Below are 20,525 nucleotides of genomic sequence, written 5' to 3'. Positions count from 1 at the left end.
CAGCTTGTCGTCCAAGGCTCTTAATAATTTATTTCTAAGCTTTTTATTCTACATTTGTTGCAGATCTTACTACACGGGTTATGTCCTAATTATCTGAGCTTCAGTCTTGCAACCGATGTCATATCAAGTACAAGCAGCTGGGAAGCCACTGGGACGAAAAACAAACCAGGTCCTCCTTCCTGTCTTCTCAATCTCAATGGGATGTCGGTCCCAGTCTTCTGCACCCTGCGCTGCAGACCAGGCTTCTTTGACAACTACCCTGTTCCTATCCACGGTGGGCCTAAACCCAAGAAGAAGGCAAAAGCACAGGAGAAGAAAACGATTGGCCAGGGTAAGGCCGAAGTGTGAAAACTGGAGTTCTTCTTCCCCTACCAATTAGAGCTGGCTCCAACTCTTTACCCCGGGGTTAAAAAAGTCTGGAAAAGGCCTGGGGCTAGGTTCGGCTGAGAAAACAAGGGCACGGTGAAAGAGGAGTTGGTTTCAGGGAGGAAGGTCTGGCATTAAAAAACCGTTACAGCCTTTCGCTTTCACTGGCTTCCTCTCTTCAGGAGCAATCCAGACCGGCCACGCCTCAGGCCTTTTTCGTTCTCTCCGGGTCGCCCTTCCTTCCCGAAGTCGCAGTTCCCGCCTAGGATCTCCCGCACCAGCAGGACTCCCCGGAGGAGGGGCGTGTAGCAGGTTCCAGCCTCTTCGGTCGCCGAGCTCGCGGACCGCCCCCCGCGCCAGTTGCCAGGGAGCGGTTGCCATAGAGCTGAGCAGTTGTCCGCGTGCGCAGGCGGAAGTCCCGGATTGAGACGCCGCCATTTTTGCTGCTCGGACGCGGAGCGAGAGGCTGAGAGAGTCTGAGACGCTATCCGCTTCCATCCGTCGCGCAGACCCTGCCGGAGCCGCTGCCGCTATGGATGATCGGGAGGATCTGGTGTACCAGGCGAAGCTGGCCGAACAGGCTGAGCGATACGACGGTGAGTTGGGGGGTCAACCGGGGGCTGGAATTCTCGGACCCTCTGCCGCCGCCCACAGACTGGGAGCAGGAGACAAAATGGCGGCATCGTCTCCGAGCCTGTCCCGGGGACGTGGATTCGGGAAGCAGGAAATGGCCTGTGGTCTCCGGGAGCGGTGGGAGGCCTCGGGCTTAGGAATTTGACCCCTTAAGTGTCCTCAGCTGCAGACACTCGCCAGCCCAGAGGCACAGGCGATAGGGTGGAGGAGTTGGTTGTAAAATGGCGGCTGGGGGGAGGGCGAGTCCCCCGGCGAGGGAGGGGGGTGGAGATGGCGGGTGCTGTCTCCGAGCGAGCTTCTCCGAGCTCTCCGGAGAGCTTCTGGCCGGTCTCTGGGATGCGGAGAACAATTGAGTGGGGTGATGGGGAAAGAAACACCCGCCACTTGGGGGAGAGTGGCGACCAGGAGCTGTAATGCGGGCGCCTTTCAGGGAAATATGGCGGTTGGGGGCGGTGGCTTTTCCCCGGAGGCCCAATGTGGGGCGGCGGCTGTGGAGTCTCACAAAGGAGAAGCCTAGCGAGCGGAGGTCTTTGGGAGTGCAGTGAGGGCAGCCTCGCCTGAGGCGGCGGCAGGGGAGAGGGTTGGAATCACTGCAGTTCATCCTTGGGCGGAGGCTGAGATGCGATCGTGTATCTTTCCCTTAGGCCGGCACACCGTAGTGAGGGTTTACGGTCGACCTCGCCTTCTTCTGGGGAGGCCTGGGGAAACCTTCCTCACACCCCCTTTCCGTGGACTTACCCCGGAGAGTTCGCAGTCCCTGTAATAATTTTGTGTCTCCGTAAGCTGTGAGTTCTGTTGGATAGAACATTGAGCAGGAAACAAGGAGACCATGATTCGGAGTCCTTTCCCGGTGCCTGTGTCTCAGTCTACCACTTCGTGAAAATAATGACTTGGCTGTTTCCACGCACCATTGTGACAAATGGAGAAAGACCTGTTGAAAAATAAAATTATTTCAAATAATGTTTAGTAACTCCATTTTGGTTGACTGCCCGGGCTTGGAATGCATGTTCGTACCTCATTTGGTATCTTAACCTATCCCAGCGCTCAGCTGAGGCTTGGGTTTTGGGATTTTGAATAAGGGGGTTCCCATTCTCTCCATTTGGAATAAATGGTTTTATGTACAGATTTGAACAATTTTTCTTGGTTCAGTGCTCCGTTGGCCATAAAAATTCTTTCGTCATTATCCACAACTTTATCGAATTGTCCATTGTTTCTCTGTAGTGACTTCAGGCTGCTGCTTTTCAAAAATTGCCCCTCCCCCCATTTCGGACCGAGGTACTTGAATTACCCCCATATCCGTTAAAATGTAGTATTATAAACACACAAAAAATGTATGTGATTTCTCTGGTTGTAATGCTATTCGGACATGGTTGGAATGAAGTGCCATTGATCTGTAGTAGTTTTTCTTAACTACTAGACCACTTATTTTTCAAAATGTTCTGTAGGACCATTGCTTTCCTTGAATGCTTGTCACATGAATAGCCTCAGGGCTAGTACCATATATTAGGATTCAGGAATTTGAAAATTAGGAGAAAAGGATTTAAACTCAAACTTGGGGAAGATATTGCACTAAATTTTGTTTTGTAGGTCCTTAAATTGCTGTTTGTATTGAATAAGGTTCCTGTTGAGAGGGGGAGGGGAGTAAGATGGGAAGTACAGCTCAAGGTCAGATTTGTCTTTATTTCATGTTTAAAAGTCAAACACAAGTAGGTGTCTTCTTAGTGCAATTTTTTTTCTTTCCCCCCTCATGTTCCAAACAGGTTCCCCTCTTAGTCTGCTAGTGCCCTTGGGAGGAAACTTGAAATTATATTTGAAGGCTTTCTGTTCAGTAGAGATTTTAGACTCTTGATAACTAAAAAGGACATGGAAGGAGGTTTTTTAAAATTTGTTTAGAGAACTGATTTGGAAACCTATGATTGTAGTTTCCATATAAGTGACATTTTAGCGATAATCATATTTTTAGGTTGAGTGATGAGGGTTTTTTTTTTTTTTACCAAATCTGTACTGGTTATTCAATATAGCACTCCGTAGATAGAGCCACATCTTTATATGTACTTGGGTTTCTCCTTTAGAATTTAAAGGGGGAAGGAAGTAGGTTCTTCCAGGTAGAGAGGAACTCCTGTGACTGTTGGGCACAAGATAGAGAGGGATTCATGGGAAGGGAAGAAGAGGAAGACAGTTATCAGGAATCAGACTACTTGTGTCCACTCCTTTTTGGGTACAATAATTCAGTGTTTGTGGTGACAAAAAGTGATCCCATAGTTTTAGTCACACATTCATCAAGTGTGTTGAAAGAAGGTGAGAGTGTGTTTGAGTGATTTGGGGTACTTGGATATAAATACTGATTTTTCTCATTGTTCCTGCAGTACCTTCATTTTTTATTTTGCATGCTATGTTGAATCTAATATTTAAACTTCTTTGTGGCATCAGTTAACTCTACCCTGGGGAATTGGAATTAATTTGTATGATTTATTTAAAGGTACTGGAGCCCTGCCTGGGTAGCTCATATGCCAGAAGGCTGCTGGTTTGAACCTTGCTCTCGTCGGGATGCATACAGGAGGCAACCAGTGCATGTTTCTCTGTCGCATGTTTCTCTTTCTCCCCCCCTCCCCCTTTCTCTCTCTAAAGTCAGTAAACATATAGTTGGGTGAGGATTTTTTAAAAAGTGCTGGAGGAAGAGCAAAGATGTGTTCAAAACGAGAACAATTTTGAGTTACAGATAGGAAATACTGAGATTTGAGGCTATGGCTCTTCCCCTTGAAGATTAAACTAGCATTGCATCACTTAAAGTCAGTAGTCTGAGGGGTAGTTTTTATAGCATTCCTAGCCACATTAAGGAAGTCCATGACCTTATAGCATTCCCGAACTAAATCTTACTGTCCCATCTACGTGAACCACGATAGTACAGAAAAGTGGAGATTATGGGGGTGGTGGGACAGTGAGTATTTTAACTTTTTTTTTGAGAGTAGAGGGGTCAGCATACACTGTTTGCTGGTTTTGTTATTTCACCTTCTTACTGTAATGCTTGGCTTCATATAAGTTTTGATGGTTACTTTTGATTTCACTCTGTATGAATGCATCAACATGAGGAATACAGCTGTTTAGAGTTACTACTTAGAGCTGTCCTTTACCAGTACCACAGCCTCATCTCTAACTTACTACTGTGTTAGTGAGGGGTTTTGAATTAACTTGTTAGTATGTCTTGTAAATTAACTTTAATAATGAGTTAAAAAACAAGCTAATTATCAATTCTTGACTGTAGGGCAGTAATTTTATTGCTATTTTATTTAATATTGGAATTAATTGCTATTTTAGTTAATGGAGCTAACTTTATTGAGTATATTTTTTCTCCTAAGTATAAGCAGAATTGGCTTAATGCAGTTTTTAAAATTTCTCCTACTCGTAGCTTTTAGTCTTCATATTTAAAGCAGATTCTTTTTTGTGTATACTGTAGACTTTTTGTATAGTATTATGCATACTTCAATCTATTATGTTGGCTTAATATAATGTAATTATGAATCATTACAATTTGAGTCAAATTCTTACTACTGTGGACATTCTTAGACACCCATTTTCAACTTTATATGAAAAGATCTCAATTTGAATTCTAGTAGGGGAAGAATACTTTATGGCAAGTATTAAACTGAACAAAATACAGATTCGGTAAGTACAAGGAAACACATTAAAGGTCTATATAAACATGCTTTTTCAATTGTTTCATAGCTTGGTCAAAGGAATGTGTTTTTAAAATTTCTGTAACCTGGTACATACAGCAAGTGAAATTTCTGCCCAGTGTATTAGTGTATCTAATTTTACAGATGAGGTTTAAATTTTTAAGAAGTCTATCTGAAAGCTTTAATATATTTTTAAAATTATTTTTATTGTTCAATTTCAGTTGTCCCCATTTTCCCCGTTACACTCCCCTGCCTTAACCACCCCTTAGAAAGCTTGCGCGCGCGCCCGCACACACACACACACACACATTTTAAAAATATTTTACTTAATTTTTTAGAAAGAGGGAGAGAAACATCAGTGTGTGGTTGCCTCTCACATTCTTCCATCTGGGGACCTGGCCTGCAACCCACGAATGTGCCCTGCCTGGGAATTGAACCAGCGACTCTGGTTTGCAGGCCGGTGCTCAATTCAGTGAGCCGCACCAGCCAGGGCCATATATATATATATATACCTTAGATTTAAGAAAAGTGTGTATTTAAATAGTAATGACAGTCATAGGATAAAATTTAAAATTTTAATTACATAATGTCATATATAGAGAGAACTTCACTCTTCATAGACCACATTCACAAAAATTTTTACTTATTTCATGTAACATTGATGTGTAGGTAATGTTACTGCCATTTCATGCTTCAGGAAAGTGAATTTGAGAATATTTATCACATGACTAATTGACTAGTAAATGGCAAAGCTAGAAATTGACTTTCAGATCAGTATTTTCTCCTGAGCCACTCACAAAAGACCTATGTGTAATTAAGATGGTGCCCTGGGGGTGGTGGTAGAACTGCGTATTTCTTTAGCAGTTACTTCAAATACTATGTCTTTGTGTTTATGACTGACTAGTATCTATTGAAATAGTAGATAAAATATCTTCATACTTTTCTAAAAAACCACTTCAAGGCACAGTGAAGTTAGGATGAGGATTTTAGGTAATTTCAGAATGTTTGCTTGCATATAGTTTCCTTGGTTTACCATAATGTCTGTATTGGGATATGGCTAAGGCCATGCATTTCTGTAAAGTACTTTTGAAAAAAACATTTCCTCCTTCACCTTTGTCTTAATGGATTTAGCGCTTAAGTTACTGATGTAAATGGAAAACTTAGAAGGGAGAGAAAGGTTGGTGAATGATTCACAAATGTTCTAAGCAATAGCCTAGATAGTTGTCAAACAGATTCCATTAAGGGTTAGTGAGGAACAGCAACAGAAAATAGTTCACTGTTTTTTTTTTCCTTAAGATTTTATTTATTTATTTTTAGAGGGGAAGGGAAGGAGAGAAGGAAGTATCAATGTATGGTTGCTTCTCATGAGTCCCCTGCTGGGACCTGGCCTGCAACCCAGACATGTGCCTTGACTGGGAATTGAACCGCAATCGTGTGGTTTGCAGGCCTGTGCTCAATCCACTGAGCTATGGCCGCCAGGGCAGTTCACTGTTCTTTAAAAAATTTTTTTTATTTATCCCTGACTGGTGTGGTTCAGTGGGTTGGGCATTGCCCTGGAAAACCTAAGGTCACTGCTGGTTAGATCCCTGTTGAGGGCACATTGCCTAGGTTTGGGCCAGGCCCCCTTGTTGGGGGCGGGAGGCTTGCTAAAAGCCAACCAATCAGTTGGTTCTCCTGCATGTGTTTTTCTCTCTCACATTGATGTTTCACTTCCTCACTTTCTTTGTCCCTTCCCCTCTCTTTAAAAATAAATAAATAATAATTTAAAAAATTTTTTAATTTATTGATTTGAAAGAGAGACTGGCACATCTGTTGGTTGTTCCATTTTTTGGGTGTTCATTGGTTGATTCTTGTGTGTGCCCTGACCAGGGATCAAACCCAGAATCTTGGTGTATCTGGACAGTGCTCTACTCAACTTAGATACAGTCAGGACTGTTGACTGTTTTTGAAATGGTCAGTTAACAGTTTGATACAATTAAATACTGATACCCAAGTTGACAAATTGGTTTGTTACATAACTCTGGTTTGAACTCAACTAAATATTCATGCCAGTCACATTCCTAAAACAATTTCAGAAGTCCATTTAAATTTACTAAATTGTATTATAAAAGTCTGTGTCTTTTTCAGTAAAGTAACACATTTTTCATTTTTGCCAATAATTTTATTGATTTGGGTATTTTGAGTATGTTGGCTGTTTCCGTGTGGTATACGCTTGATTGATCTCAGTTATGTCTTGATTTGATTGCTATCATCGTCAACTGGTCTACACACACTGTGGAGCATCATCTAGTGAGAAATCTTCAGCACCAAGCTTCGTAAACCACTCTTGACATGTTCCATCAGTCACAGCACCTTCTTCACATACTGCATGTTTTTTTGTGTGTTTCAGTTGCATTTTTACCTTTCTTGAAATAATAAAGCATAATATACCGAAAATGTTGTGTATTTTCTTTGATCTTCAAAATTAAAATGGCTACACAACAATTCACCAATTTTGGTAAGTTTTTAAAAAATGCATGCTGGTATGACAGTTGTCATGATACAATGTAACAGTTGTTTTGAATGAACGTGTTAGTTCATTCTTACAGAAAAAAACAAATTTACCTTTTGGCTAACCCAATAATAAGAGCCATAAATAATAAAGGGTCATAATTTATCATCCAAATCTGGATACCTTGAAATGAAGGGATATAAACTTGTAATAGTGCTGTATGTATAAACTGGGATTGTCCTGAGCTGCAAACTTGCCTCTGTAGTCAACTTATTTTAAGGCCATCTGTTACCACTAGTTGTCTTGTTTAGAGATTGATAACAAAAGTTTCTTAAGCTTTCTCCATGCCTCTACCACAGAGATGTACATCTAAGTTCTCAGATTGGTTTTCTTTCTTAAATGAAGTCAACATTTGCCAGAACTTAGGACCAATTAGAGGCAAAGTTTCCTGCTCCTAGTCCTCCAAATGGGAACTGGAAAAGCCAAGGGTATGGTAGTTTGCTGAAAATAGAACTTGCTGGCATATGAAATAGTCACTGAGTGATACTGTCAAAGCCAAGTATGTTGGTTTTATGTATGTCTACCTTGAACTGATCTGTGTTTAAAAATACTTGACTTAGTCCTGGCAGGGTGGCTCAGTTGCTAAGGGTGTTTTGCCCCGAATAACCAAGGTTGTGGGTTTGATCCCTTCAGGGCACATAAAACAGACATTGAATGCATTAATAAGTGGAACAACAAATAGATGTTTCTATCTGTTTCTCTCTCAAATCAACAAATTGGAAAAAAAAACCCGAAATAGTTAGGTCTTAGTAGTCTATCCTAAGCTCAGAACTTCTCCAGAAGCACTCTGACCCACACTTTGTTATGACTATTCTTTTTAGACTATCAAATCCATGTAGTTTAGAGTACAAATGACCATGATCCTGGTTTATCTTTTTTGAAATTTTATTCAACTTTATTACTCTTCTTCCAATGATCTATCACAATAGCTGGGCAGATCCGTCATTGGTATAGGCTTGATTTGTGATGAAGTCAGGATTTTCTCTAGCTGAAGTAATATGAAAAGTGCTTAAACTTTCCATTCATATATAACAATTTTTTGAAGATTTTATTTATCTTTAGAGAAGAAGGGGAGGAGAGAGGGAGAGAAATATCAATGTATGGTTGCCTCTCGTGTGTCCCCTGCTTGGGAAGTGGCCTGCAACCCAGGCATGTGCCCTGACTGGGAATCGAACCCGATCCTTTTGTTTGCAGTCCTGTGCTCAGTCAAACTCATTTTCACCTGGAGGGCCTCATCAGCTTTGTGGTTGCCTTCAAAGGGCTGAATATAATTTTAGGACTGTGTAACAGTTAAGGGAGAGCTCAGCACTACTGCTAGGTAGAAACAAGGTGCCAGGCTAGATAAAACAAGAAGGAGGGCTAGATAAAACAAGAAGGAGGGCTAGATTTGGCCCATGGGCCTTGTGTTTGCCCCCTGTGGCTTAAAGTGAAGAAACAATTGCCTTAGGACACATTTTGCTAAGGGATGTACAAAGTAAGTGGGTAACGTTTATAGACATGGTTCAAATGGTTCAAAGCTTATGGTGGTTTGATGCTGAGTGTAGGTCACAGTAAGGAGCTTGTCTGCCACTCTCCGTGCTCTAGGTGTGTACTGCCTCACTAATGGCAAGTGCTTGAGTGTTCTTTTTGCTTTTCACCTTTTTCCTAAAAGTGAAAATCCTCTTCGATTTTTTTCATTTAGTGGAGATAGGCACCAATAATGTAAGTCTTTCTTACATTATGAGTTTTTTTTTAATTTTTAGAAATATTTTATTTATTTATCTGTCTTTGGAGGGGAAGGGAAGGAGAGAGGGAGAGAAATATCAGTGTATGGTTGCCTCTGGTGTGTGCCCTGCCGGGAACTGGCCTGCAACCCAGGCATGTGCCCTACTGGGAATCGAATCACGATGGTGTGGTTTGCAGGCCTGCATTCAATCCACTGAGCTACACCATCCAGGGCCACATTATGAGATTTTTTAAAAGATTTTTATTCATCTGTAGAGAAAGGGGAAGGGAGAAAGGGAGAGAAACACTGATGTGTGAGAGATACATTTATCTGTTGTCTCTTGAGTGCCTCCAGCTGGGGATGTGGCCCACAACTGAGGCAAGTGCCCTTGACTGGGAAACGAACTAGCAACTTTTCAATTCCCAGGCTGGTGCTTAATCCACTGAGCCACGCTAGGGAGGGCATAATGTAAGTGTTCCTTAAAAGTGAAGTGTTGCCTTGGCTGGGTGATTCAGTTGGAATGTCATCCTTTTCACTAAAAGGTTGTGGATTGGATCCCTGCTCTAGGCACATACCTAGGTTGTAGTAAGTTCAGTGCTTAGTTGGGGTACATATTGGGTGATTTTCTTGCTTTCTTCTCTCTCTAAAATCAATAAACATGTCCTTGGGTGAGGATTGAAAAATAAAAGAGGAAGTGTTAATATGAACTTTCAAAAAATGGGGAATACCTGTATAGTAACTGATTTTGTGGAATGTGATTTCTAAAGGTTTAGCATAAGCCCTGGACAGTGAGTGAGTTGTGATTAAGAGATACTAATTAATACTAGTTAATCTATGGTGGTTAGTCTTAAGGATTTTCTAGGACCTTGAAATGGTTGTTGTAAGCACTTTTGTGTTGTAGAATGTTAAGTGACCTATTTAAGAATTTGTGATTTTATTTGATCAAAGTAAATTGTAAATTAATTAGTAAAAATTTATAATAGGATTACCATGGACATTTCAAAACATTGTGTACTCTTGACTAGAAAATATCACAACAGCTGTGATTTTGTGTTTATAGATTTTTTCAAAAAGTATTAATACAAAATATTTTTGTGGCTTGAGCATTTTTTCTCTACGACTTTTAAATGTACTACTCTAAAAGTGCTGAAGTATCAATTGGGGTTTCTTAGCTGTTCAAAGACTTAGGGAAATAAGCAAAATAGATAACAGAATAAACAGTGTAATTCTTCTGAACTGTGTGAGGGTTATTTTTGTTCCTTTTTTGTTGTTGTATTCCAAAGCAGAATTTTCAGATGTTTTTTTCTAATTCCTCAAAAACTATGAAAAGAGATTTGATTTAGACTTGGAGCTCTTTTTCTTTTTCCCCCCCTCATACATCAGTGTCTTAGGTCACTTACCATCCCCACCCCCAACCTCTTACTTACTACCTTATTTCCTCTGTACTACAGCTAAACACATTTGGCTGCCTGACAGAGTATCTTAAATTCTGAGGAGTTATCTTAGTTTTGGTGAAGGGAAATTTCCCTCCTGTTCCCCATTTTGAGACTTGTGGGGATGGTACCTTTCTGCACTCAGAACTGTAGAACCTGTTGCATTTTTCTTCCTATGACTTTCTTGACCTTCACCTTTCCTCATTTCAGAATGCTATGTAAGTCTGGCTTTAGTCATTTTTGTCTTTATCTTTTATCCTTGTTTATTATACTGAATTAATGGTTTCCCACTTTAATTTTCTACATTTCTAAAAGCTAAAAATTTTGGAACACTAATAGTATTCTGTTTAGCGGTCTATTTCTCTTCTGCATGATTTGGAAGACTGATTAGGAGAATGGTTTGCTCTTTTTCTGTGTGTGGGGTGGAGCAAATGTTTTCATTCCTCTTTGGTATTGTACATGACATTGGATATGCTGGGTCATATGGTAACTCTGTTTAAACTTTTGAGGAGCAATTTTTCTAAAGCAGTTTACATTTTTACAGTGTATGAGGACTTGGTCTTAGTCCATTCAGATTGCCCTAACAAAATATAACAGGCTGGGTAGCTTATAAACACCAGAAATTTGTTTCTCACAGTTCAGGAAGCTGGAAGTGCAAAAGATCATGGTCCCAGCAGATTTGGTGTGGTGGTTGGTTAGGACCCACTTCCTGGATAATAGATGGTGCCTTTTTGTTTTGTTCCCCTCATGGTGGAAGGGATCTGGTTTGTTCTTACTTTAGAGGTTAAGTCTGGGTAGACCAGGTAGACTTACTTCACTAAGCAAGATGTGATTTAAAGTATTAAAATATACTTCTTTTATTTGTTTGACATTATTCAGGTTTTTAAGCTTAAAAATTGAAACTGATTTTTAAAATTAACCGACACTTTTAAAGCACGGAGGAATTTAGGAGGACAAGCATTACTAAAAATAGCTGTGGTTAAATTGCATTAAAATATGGCTTGAGCAGCCCTGGCTGGCGTAGCTCAGTGGATTGAGCACAGGCCTGCGAACCAGAGGATCGCGGTTCGATTCCCAGTCAGGGCACATGCCTGGGTTGCAGGCCAGTTCCCTGCAGGCCAACTCCCAGCAGGGGACACACGAAAGGCAACCATACATTGATGTTTCTCTCCCTCTCTCCTTCCTCTCCAAAGATAAATAAATAAATAAAATCTTAAAAAAAAATATGGCTTGAGCAGCTTGGATATATTCCAGCTCAAGTATTTAGTACTGTGTATCTTCTGTATTTTCAATGTAAATGTGATGTGTATATACATTATATATATTCATGGAAAATTTGAGGAGTCAGAGGAGGGAAGAAAACTTAAAATATCTGGTATTTTCTGTGCTGAAGTTTTGTCTTATATAATATACAATCTTTTTGTTTTATATACATCTTTATCTGTTTTTTCTTAGCTTTATTATGGACCTTTTTCTGATATCATGGATTATTTGTAAATATTTTTATTGGCTATATAACATTAATTAAACTCTAAAAGAGTTCTTGGCTAGAATATTCCTAGTAATACTGCAATGAAACTTATATCCAAAATATAATTTTCTGTAATTTGGGTTGCTTAAGAGAGATTCTGAGAAGTGGGATATTTCTGGTCAAAGTAAGTGAACCTAAAGGTTTGGCTTCTGTGCTCCCATTGTTCTCTTTTATAGTACCACCAACTTAATGAATGTATAGTACATAGCTTTTTGCTGCAAAGTCTCAGGTATTTAAAATTTTTATTTTTTTTCAAAATATATTTTATTGATTATACTATTATAGTTGTTCTATTCCCCCCTTCATTCTTCTCCACCCTGCACACTCCCTCCCCCACCATTCCCCCCCTTTAGTTTATGACCACATGTCTCAGGTTCATTAGATTCTATATTTCCCCTACTATTCTTGCCCTCCCCCTGTCCATTTTCTACCTACTGTCTATGCTATTTTCTGTACCTTCTCCCCCCTTCTCCTCCTCCCACCCCCCTGTTGCTAACCCTCCATGTGTTCTTCATTTCTATGGTTCCACTCCTGATCTAGCTGTCCTCTTGGTTTGCTTTTGTTTTAGGTGTGGTTGTTAATAACTGAGTTTGTTGTCCTTTCACTGTTCATATTTTTTATCTTTTTCTTAGCTAAGTCCCTTTAGCATTTCATATAATAAGGGCTTGGTGAGGATGAACTCCTTGAATTTGATCTTATCTGAGGAGTACTTTATCTGTCCCTCCATTCTAAATGAAAGCTTTGCTGGATAAAGCAGTCTTGGCTGTAGGTCCTTGCCTTTCATGACTTGGAATACTTCTTTGCAGCCCCATCTTGCCTGTAAGGTCTCTTTTGAGAAATCCGCTGACAGTCTGATGGGTACTCCTTTGTAGGTGACTGTCCCCTTATCTCTTGATGCTTCTAGGATTCTCTCCTTCATTTTAGTCTTGGCTAATGTAATTTTGATGTGCCTTGGTGTATTCCTTCTTGGGTCCAACTTGTTTGGGACTCTCTGAGCTTCCTGGATTTCCTGGAAGTCTATTTCCTTTGCCAGACTGGGGAAGTTCTCCTTTATTATTTGTTCAAATAAGTTTTCCACTTGTGGCTGTTTCTTTCCCCCTTCCCTATAATTTGGATGTTGGAACGTTTAAAGATGTCCTGGAGGTTCCTAAGCCTCTCTTCATTTTTTTGAATTCTTGGTTCTTCATTCTCTTCTGGTTGGATGTTTCGTTCTTCCTTCTGGTCGGCTCCCTTGATTTGAGTCCCAGTTTCCTTTCTATCACTATTGGTTTCCTGTGCATTTTCCTTCATTTCAATTAGTTTAGCCTTCATATGTCCCTCTAATTTGTGACTAAAATCAACCAGTTCTGTGAGCATCCTGATCACCAGTGTTTTGAACTGTGCATCTGAGAGGTTCGCTATTTCCTGGTTGCTAAGAGTTATCGGCTCTGGGGCTTTGAGTTCTTCTTGAGCCATATTTTGGACTATTTGTGCCTGTTACGTAGAGGAGGGGAGCCCTAGGTTTTCACCAGGGCGGGTCAACTCAGTAGCTGGGTTGTGATGCTGTATGTGGGGGCGGGGTCACAGGAAAGCAGTGGCGGTCCCCTCTGCCTCCTCCCACTGCTGGGGCTGCTCGGTCAGTCCCCTTACACTCGAATGTGCGGCCATGGTCAGCCCGCCACCTTGCCCTCACTGGGTTCGCCGCTGGGAACTGCGCTGTTTGTCTCACTGCTTGCTCCTCTGCTGGTTTATCTGCGTGCGAATGTGTGATCGCAGTCAGCCTGCCCAACACCCTCACTGGGTCTGCGCAGCTACTCTGTCTGCCTGTGTACCTGGGTCTGGGGGGGATCCTTCCTGCCCGACCCCACTCTGCTGCTGGTTCCGCCCCTCTTTTTTTTAAGTTTTTATTTAATTTTTTTTAGAAGGGGAGAGAAGGAGAGAAATATCAATGTATGGTTGCTTTTTGGTGCATCCCCTGCTGAGAACTGGCCCCCTCCTGGGAACTGGCCTGCAACCAAGGCATGTGCCCTGACTGGGAATCGACCCTCGATCTTTTGGTTTGCAGGCCCGTGCTCAATCCACTGAGCTACACCAGCTAGGTGGCTCTGCCCCTCTTACCAGTCCCGGTGGAAAGGTTCATTGTTGTTGGACTTCCGTGTAGTTCAATTTTCTGTTCTTTGGCTGCGTCTTTGTTTACTAAACCTTTGTTGTATTTAAACTTGGTTGTGGGAGAAGGTGCAGTGTTTCCACCTTCGCCTCCATCTTGGCGGAAGTCAGGTATTTGAAAATTTTGAACTGCAGTTAAAATGTGTACACTTTTCCCCCCTCCTGTTTTATCTTTATTGCAAAAGTGAAATTTAAGTGTAAAAAACAAAGTTGCAGCCATATCAAGTAAATACTGACAAGTACTCTGCTTTTCCAGAAATACTTGTCAACAATTTGGATATACTTTCAGAACTTCAGTGCCAATGCATTTATAAACAAAAACATACTATCATCATCATCATCCTGCACCCGAGGGCATGTTTTTCATTGCTTTTAGAGAGAGAGACATGGATGCTAGAAAGAAGCATTGTGATTGGTTGCCTTTCATACGAGGCCTGGACTAGGGATCAAAACCTGAACCTAGGTATGTGCCCGAAGCAGAAATGGAACCTGCATCCTTTTTGGTTAGGGGATGATGCTCTAACAAACTGAGCCACTTTAGCCAGGGACCACACCTCATATTATTGACTCCAACATGCTATAGGTATAACATGCATAGTTATTTTAAGTAACACTAATAAAGATAATTGCTACCAGTTGCACCATGACAAACCATTGGCTAAAAAAATTGAATTTCAGAGATGCTTAATGTGAATGAGTTTCCTGATATGAATAATATACACTTTTTCTTTTTTAAAAGATTTTATTTATCTCTAGAAAGAGGGGAAGGGAAGGAGAAAGAGGGTTAGAGAAACATCAATGTGCGGTTGCCTCCATGCAGTCCCCACTGGGGACCTGGCCTGCAACCGAGGCATGTGCCCTGACCCGGAATTGAACCAGCGACCCTTTGGTTCACAGCCTGCTCTCAATCCACTGAACTACACCAGCCAGGGCTGCTTTCTTTCATAGAAGTAATATACATATTGTTGAGCAACATGTCTTTCTCTCTCAGTGACACATTATGAACATTAAAAACTTTAAAAACAAAATTGGACCATTTTAGCCAGACTAATAGAAAACTTTAGAAATGTGTGGTTTTGCTCTGGCTGGTGTGGCCCAGTGGATTTAATGCTGGTCTGTGAACCAAAGGGTTGCCAGTTTGATTCTTTGTGTAGAGAGAGGGGGGGAAGGGAAGGAGAAAGAAAGAGAGGGAGACATCCATGTGTGGTTGCCTCTCATTTGCCTTCTACTGGGGACCTAGCCTGCAACCCAGGCATGTGTCCTGACTGGGAATTGAACTACAGCGCCTTTGGTTCATTCTCAATCCACTGAGCCACATCAGCCAGGGCCCTAATTGATTTCTTAGTGTTTCTGTAGCTTGTTGATTTGTCACTTTTCTTTGTATCTGCCTCTGTATTTTTATATTCTATTTTGATGATTTGATAGGTTTTGGAATTTCCTTCATCTCCTTCAGAAGCATTTCTAAGGATTTCTCTTACAAGTCCATTCTTGGACTTCTTAGTCAACAGATTTATTTAGGATGTCTTGGGAATGAGTTTCCCTTTCTGAATGATAATTTATGATAATAACTATTATAGAGGAGTTTGAAGGCTTAATCAAGGAGAACTGTGGCTTAAAATAAGAATTATCCTTAGCAAATTCTGTGATACAGGAATTTGAGAGAAGGGGAACTGAGGGCATTTTTGGCTGTAGCTGTCAGGGAGAACTGTCCTACATTGTTTTGAATTTTTGTGTGGTTGTGTTTTTAATCTTGAAAGATAGGCAAGCAAAGAGATGCTTTTAACACATTATTGATTTCCTGTTATGTGCCAGAGAATTTACTATGCAATCTCACTTTAACGTTTATAACTAAATGAGAGGTATCTCCCAAGCTGTGAGGAAACAAGCTCATGAAGGTTAAATGACACACATTAAATACCATGTAATTAAACACGTTAGCTGGAATGAAAATCTAATCTGAATATTTTTGGCTTATAAAGCTGGTGTTTTTCTACCATGCTATGTTTCACAAAGTTTGTGTGTCTTTTTTGGTCTAAGAAGAGTACAAATATTAAGAATAGCAGAAGTGTTACTAGAATAGAAAACCTTTAGAGAGGCTTCCCAAACCTCTTTTATTTCAGCATCCTGTTTGTTTCATAGTACTCATCACAAAATGTACTTAGATGTCGGTTTATTAATCTTGTTCACTTTAAGCCATTAAAAACTTTGCATAAAAAATCCCAGGAGTGGCTTCCAATCTTGCCAAACTGCTTACTTCAAATTACTCCCTTATAACTTCATTTTTAACATAACTCTTAAGATATATCTCATAACATTTTGGTGGTTTTACCTAAACATACCTAGTGATTATTGCTATGGTATTTTATTTCCATAGGAAAATATAAGTGATGCATTTCTCTTAAAGCTACAAACCTCAGGTTTTTATTGCATCCCTAGAGCCTTTCTACATTTCTTACTGTTGGAATTAAAGCAAATAATTTAATAGTTGAACTAGAATTTTGAGTAAAGTGAAAATCTTGTTTTAGCATCTTGTAGAGCTCTTAAAAAAAAAAAGATTTGGAAGCATACCCACAAAAGTGCAAATAGCCTTTTGAAGTGATGATGGTATCACAAACTTTGAGCAAATTTAAAATAGCTGAATTGTATATGATAAAACTAAAATTGTCATATTTGTCATGGACTTAATGTTTAACCACCAAGATAAGTCAACTTAGCTGAGAATGTTTTGTAACCAGCTTATTCTGATGGATTCATTGGAGTGTAGCTCTGTCAGGAATCATATTTCATAGGGATCTTAACTGAATTTCTTTTCTTTTTTTGCTGGGTAGGGAGGGAAGCAATGCCTCCAGGAAGCTTTGAGTTAGAGGAAATAGTTGTTTCCCCTAAGGAAGGAACACAAGAGTAGCAGGAATGAGAGCACTGCCAGGAAAGGGTGCTGTGGCCACAGAGGAATAGAAAAATACTGATTTCAAAGATTTGGAAGTGGCTGCTCAAGTGTGATTAGTTAGACTGGCGTGGAGAGGAGTGGGGCAGACTGGCTTGGAAGAGTAGGGCAGGGATTGGGCTTTGGGTTAGATTCTCCCCAGAGACATTTAAGATCACCTGGAAATAATGGCAGTTAAGACTGCCCATGCTTAACTGAATTTCTTGTATGGTTAATTGATAATACTTGCCCTTAAAATTGTTCAAGTCAAATTTCTTTTCCATGCTTTATGGTACAAAAGTGATGTTTCCAGTAATGTGATAAAGTACTTTTCTTCAAAAGATATTTAATTGCTATCTGTATATTCCTAAATGTTAACAACAGATCTTTACTACCAAGATATTTTGAACTTTAGAAATCTGAATGTTGATGGTCACTGAGTTGTCTGTGAACTGACAATGTTAGTGATTTTTCAAATTTGCTTAGCTGGTAATTTCACTCATTCCTCGGAGGTTAAGTCCACCAGATCCTTTGAGAGCAACATAACATCTGGACATTGACGTACAGAACTTTGTCAGAAATGCCCTTGCCCTGGCTGGTGTGGCTAAGTGGGTTGAGCATGGGCTGTGAACCAGAGAGTTGCGGGTTCGACTCCCAGTCAGGGCACATGCCTTGGTTGCAGGCCAGGTGTCCAGTGAGACCATGTGAGAGGCATTGATATTCCTCTCCCTCTCTTGCTCCCTTCCTCCTCATCTCTTTAAAAATAAATAAAATCTTTAAAAAGAAAAAAAAGAAATGCCCTTAATGGTTTCATGAGATCAGGAGTATCTATGTGAAAACTGGTTCTCTTGTGTAAATGTAATCAAACATTTTTTTCACTATTCTTAAGTCAAGATCTGTATGGTATAAATTCCTCTTAGATTTAGTACCTTGGAAAAATTTTTTAATGCTCTCTGCAGGACATGCTTACTGATTTTATTGAAGGGGAGGAAGGGGGCGAGGGAAGGAGAGAAACATCAGTTTGTTGTCCCTCTTACTGCGCACCCTGACTTGGTACACACCCTGACGGGAACAAACCCTCAACCTGGGCATGTGCCTAACCAGGAAATTGAACCTTTTGATTCACAGAAGTACACTCCAACCAACTGAGCCACACTGGGTAGGGCTTTAAAATTTTTACTCATCGATTAGAGAGAGAGACGACGAGACATCGGTTTGTTGTTTCACTTAGTTAATGTGTTCATTGGTTGATTTTTTTCATGTGCTTTGACCCGGGATGGAATTTGAAACCTTAGGGTTATGGGGATGACACTTTAACCAACTGAGCTACCCAGCCAGGGCAGTGTCTTGGAATTCCCATGTGCCGCTCCCCCCCCCAAAAACCTTTCATACTTTTTAATCAAGTACAATAAAAGTAATTTAACTCGGGACATTTTAAGTTGTTGCTTCGATGCCATTAACCATAGACAAAAGTTGTGGTATGCATTATTTGACCATAGTTTCTATGTGTATCTCTACTCTTTTAAATAATATCTGATTTTACTTGACAGTTTTTTAAAAGTGTGATTTCATATTGTGTGTGTGTGTGTGTGTGTTTAATATGTTGAGACATTATAGTGTTCCTGCCATTTTTTCTCCAACTTCTACTTAGGCATCACAGTTGTGTTTGGGCTAGTGAAATGTGAGCAGAAATTACACAGGGATTGGCAAAAATAGGTTTACAGTGTGAACACACAAAAGTTTATTCTTTTATTTATTTAATTATTGTATTGTGTTATTGGTCTAATTATTTTGTATCCTTATAACTTATCTTACAGGTAATGATGACTGGCAATTTAATGAACAAGTAAACCTATTTTTGTCTACCCTTGTGGGTATAACTGTAGAGGCGGTGAAAAATCCATTCCTGATCTTATGTTTCTTCCCTTTTATTTTTTTTAATTTTTAACTTGTTTGCTTTTTCTTTTTTAAGAAAATGATTTTAGAGAGAAAGATAACCACTTATGTATTCATTGGTTAATTTTTATATGTGTCCTGACTTGATATTAAACCCACAACATTATCATATTGGGAGAATGCTGTAGCAAACCGAGCTATCCAGCTAAGGGTTTTTTCCCCTTACTTTTTTGACAAGGGAACCTTCAAATATCAAAAGGTACAGCTCCACGATGGAAGACCCTCACTTAGACATTTGAGTGAGAAAGAAACCTTTGTTGTGTCAACCCTCTGAGATTTGGGTGGTTATATGATTTCGAAGCCCACTTTCTCTATCCTTTGGGCATAGTTACCAGTCACACAGTCACAGTTCATGACTACTGACCCCCCCGTTTTATTTATTTATTTATTTTTAGAGAGGGGAAGGGAGGGAGAAAGAGAGGGAGAGAAACATCAATATGTGGTTGCTTCTCACGCATCCACCCCACTGGGAGACCTGACAGAAACCCAGGCATGTGCCCTGGCTGGGAATCAAACCAGTTGACCCTTTGGTTAGGAGGGCTGCATGTAGTCCACAGAGCCACACTAACCAGGGCGGCATGGTAATTCTTTTTTAAAAGTTTTTATTTTATTTTATAGGTTTTAAAGACAGAAACATTGATTTGTTATTCCACTTATTTATGCATTCTTTGATTCTTGTGATTCTTAATTCTATGCATTCTTAATTCTTCAGAATTAAAGAATTCATTCTTTAATTCTGGCTGATTCTTGTATTTTCCCTGACTGGGTTTTTTTTTTTTTTTAAGATTTTATTTATTTATTTATCTTTAGAGGGGAAGGAGAGAGGAAGAGAAACATCAATGTATGGTTGCCTTACATGCATCCCCTGCTGGGAGTTGGCCTGCAGGGAACCGACCTGCAACCCAGGCATGTGCCCCGACTGGGAATCGAACCACGATCCTCTGGTTCGCAGGCCTGTGCTCAATCCACTGAGCTACACCAGCCAGGGCGGGATTTTAAACCTTTTAAAGGTTTAAAAAATGTTTATTGTCTCTTTTGTGCTTTCAATTTTGAGGTGCTAAGTAGATTATATCCAGGCTTCTCTGCTTTTCATAATCTTAAGGGAGGTAGAGTTGTTTCAAAATTACAAGCTTCTCTAAAGATGAATAAAATAATTTTCTGGCTGGTATGTTAAATATGTGCATGCCACGTGAAGGACATTTTGCTTTCATGGCATGCTTTAGAGTATGAATGAATCATAACACTTTTTCCTTTTGTGCATACTTAATTTTCTGGCAGAGATTCTTTTCAGTTGTTAATGTCTAAACTTAAGTATTCAGATTTTAAGGGAGACATTTATCACTTTAAGTTCTCTGTCCATCCTGAGCTCTTTTATCTCAGGTCTGCTCGTTCTCCCTTTGGTCTTCGATATAGCTATTATTCTCCCAGTACTGTTGCAGGCACACAGGTCTGGGTTTCAGTTTTTTATTGGGACCCCTCCGCCAAGTGCAGACATCAGGGTTTCCTTTGCTGCTGTACTTCTCTTTTACCCTTTTAGCCCAGAAGACACACACATTTTTACTACATAGGGTGTAAGAGCCATTCATCCTATTTTTATTTTGAGGCTAG

General features: G+C 40.2%; 1 protein-coding gene across 2 annotated transcripts in view; it reads left to right on the top strand.

Annotated features, from left to right (window-relative positions):
- Positions 1 to 776: 776 nt before the first annotated feature.
- Positions 777 to 20,525, top strand: part of YWHAE (tyrosine 3-monooxygenase/tryptophan 5-monooxygenase activation protein epsilon) — a 46,735-nt gene continuing 26,986 nt past the window's right edge. The window contains exon 1 of one of the 2 annotated variants that reach the window (XM_037070368.1): positions 777 to 962. In XM_037070368.1, the coding sequence (XP_036926263.1) occupies positions 899 to 962 (64 nt within the window). In that variant the 5' untranslated portion in view covers positions 777 to 898. The remainder of the gene's footprint in view (positions 963 to 20,525) is intronic. The other variant, XM_037070367.1, reaches the window with a different exon arrangement.

This window comes from Sturnira hondurensis, unplaced genomic scaffold (genome assembly GCF_014824575.4).
Source record: "Sturnira hondurensis isolate 20B ecotype Veracruz unplaced genomic scaffold, ASM1482457v3 Scaffold0018728, whole genome shotgun sequence".
In the NCBI taxonomy this organism is placed as follows: domain Eukaryota; kingdom Metazoa; phylum Chordata; class Mammalia; order Chiroptera; family Phyllostomidae; genus Sturnira; species Sturnira hondurensis.
The sequence above is the reverse complement of the archived record's forward strand: the minus strand, read 5'-3'. Positions and strand labels throughout refer to the sequence as shown.